Source organism: Diabrotica undecimpunctata, chromosome 9 (genome assembly GCF_040954645.1).
Source record: "Diabrotica undecimpunctata isolate CICGRU chromosome 9, icDiaUnde3, whole genome shotgun sequence".
Lineage (NCBI taxonomy): Eukaryota > Metazoa > Arthropoda > Insecta > Coleoptera > Chrysomelidae > Diabrotica > Diabrotica undecimpunctata.
Window position 1 is genome coordinate 46,547,576 of NC_092811.1, and position 2,753 is coordinate 46,550,328.

Sequence of the window (2,753 nt, forward strand, 5' to 3'; positions counted from 1 at the left end):
CGAAAGCTCGGCAAAATGGATATCGACGCGGTTCAACCCGGAAGACTGGTGAGTTTAATATTAATTTTTATAATATTAATCTTAGCTCTAAGTTTAATTGTACTAACCGCGGAAATCTTTCCGAACATATATATATATATATATATATATATATATATATATATATATATATATATATATATATATATATATATATATATATATATATATATATATATATATATATATGTTCGGAAAGATTTCCGCGGTTAGTACAATTAAACTTATTATATATATATATATATATATATATATATATATATATATATATATTATTTCAACATAATTGGGTAATGAGTATTTTTCTTTTATTATTATTATGAAACTTTTTAGAATTGTACAAACAACTAAGTATAGCAAAAATTAAAAATAAAACATATTTTTACAGGCACTCGGTACATAAAATTGTTGGCAAAAAAAAAATAAATTCTTGGGTTTTTCCCCTGTATAAATGGTTCCTATTATCGGATATCAACTAAAACAATCAGGTACTTTGTCGAGCACTTTTGCAAAATTAAAATATAAATTTCGTATTTTATAAGAAAATATATATTCTGACTAAACAAAAAGATAATCCCAAATGCGGCCCTGTTGCAGGCCTACACGTGCTAATGTTTACATCTTCCTGCATCGCTTAATGCATTTTACTATAGATGAAACACAACTGAATTTAATTAGGAGGACTGTACATACATTCTTTTTAGAAAATAAGCCCCCAACGATCAAAACAGTTAGGACCAAGTTACTGGAAAACAATATGATTCCTCAAATGAGCGCCGAAGCGCTAAGAAAAGTTCTACACAAGTTCAATTTTCGTTACATGAAACGATCTCGAAAATCAATTTTAATAGATAAAGAGGAAATAGTAGCATGGCGACGAAGATATTTGCGTTCTATTAGACATTATCGTCTTTCCAAAAGAAAAATTTATTATCTTGATGAAACTTGGATTAATGCCGGTCATACAGTTTCCAAAATTTGGCATGATACGACTGTAACAACTCCTCGTCAAGCATTTATAGAAGGCTTATCAACAGGATTACGAGCACCATCAGGCAAAGGTCAGCGTCTTATTGTAGCTCATATCGGTAGTGATACAGGTTTTCTGCAAAATAGTGCTCTCATTTTTGTATCAAAGAAAACAGGCGACTATCATGAGGACATGGACGCCACATGCTTTGAAAGATGGTTCGAAAACGTTCTTCAGCGTATTGAACCTAATTCAGTGGTAGTATTAGACAATGCATCCTATCATAGCCGACTTGTTGAACGAATTCCTAATATGAGTGACAGAAAAGCAGTTTTACAAAATTGGTTAAAAGAAAATCCATTCCATACGGCGAGGATACGGTTAAAAATATTATGGGACAACATCGTAGTACATATCGTCAGTATGCTGTGGATACAATGGCTAGACTTCATGGCATTACCGTCTTAAGACTACCACCTTATCATTGTGAACTAAACCCAATAGAATTAATTTGGGCACAAATGAAAGGATATCTAGCTCGAGAAAATGTCACTTAAAATTATTGATGTCCAGTGCCTCTTGCAATCCAGTTTGGACAATATACATTCAACTGATTGGAACAATGCGATAAGCCATGTTATTAAAGTAGAAGACGATATGTGGAGATTGGACGGCATGGTGGATACTGTTATTCAGCCTGTGACAATACAATTAGGATCAAATGATTCAGACAGTTCAACAGACAGTTCTGCAGAATCAATGGAGTAAAATAATTTGGAAAATTATGAGCTACATATTTTCTTCTTCTTTTTGTGTAAATATGACTATCTGTTTTTTCAATGTGCCTCCATAAGTTGTCATTCCATTGTTCTCGTGATCTTTACACTGATCCTCTTCATATTGGAGAACCGTTTCTCGCCGTGCTTATTACTCTATTTGTTGTCATTCGGCTTATGTAGACATTCCATTATACCTGTTTTTTACGCAGTTATTAATGCCGCCCACCTTGTCTTGTCATCGTTTTTTCAAAGGGTTGTCATCTCTGCTATTTCTAACATTTTTTTGTCCTTTTTGTATCAGGTCGTGTTTCTGCCGTGCATTTATTGGTCTGATGACTGTTTTGTAAATTCTACGTTTCATTTCTTATCCGATATTTTTATTTCTACATATTGTTTCATTCAGGCAACCTGCGGCTCTGTTTGCTTTATTCACTTGATCCTCCACTTCCGTTTCGAGCTTTCCATAGCTACATAGATGAGGTACATATGTGCTTTTAAAATTAATTGAAACAGTCACATTTACCAGTGTTGTGAAAAAATTGATTACTCTTATAATAAAACAATCTCATTAGGATTAGGCCTATTGGGGACACCACGTACAAATAAAACGCACCGAAAACTTTACCCCATGGGTGGTGTGGAAACAAGTTAATTGGAGAGGTTATAACTCCACCTCTTAAGATTATTAAAAATTTGGTTCAGTTGTGATTAGTTTATTGTATATTAGCTTATTTATATCATCATCAATTAAATAGTTTATAGAAACACTAAAGATTTTATCGCATAAATTCATGAAACAAAATAAAATACCTGAAAGTTAAAACCTATTTATTTTAAGATTTTATTTCAGTTAATTGATACGCAACAAATCAATTACTTAAAAGTAACACGCATTCTGTAGTTGACACTACAGTTGGCTATCTTTTGGTACTCAATGTCACTCGTTAATAAGCAGAGCCCTTAGA

At 32.4% G+C, this 2,753-nt stretch overlaps 1 protein-coding gene across 1 annotated transcript; it reads left to right on the top strand.

Moving 5' to 3' along the window:
- The first annotated feature begins 676 nt into the window (after positions 1–676).
- Positions 677–1,477, top strand: LOC140450613 (uncharacterized). Its single transcript, XM_072544272.1, has one exon. It carries the CDS (start codon positions 677–679, stop codon positions 1,475–1,477), a length of 801 nt encoding a protein of 266 aa, XP_072400373.1.
- Positions 1,478–2,753: the final 1,276 nt, after the last annotated feature.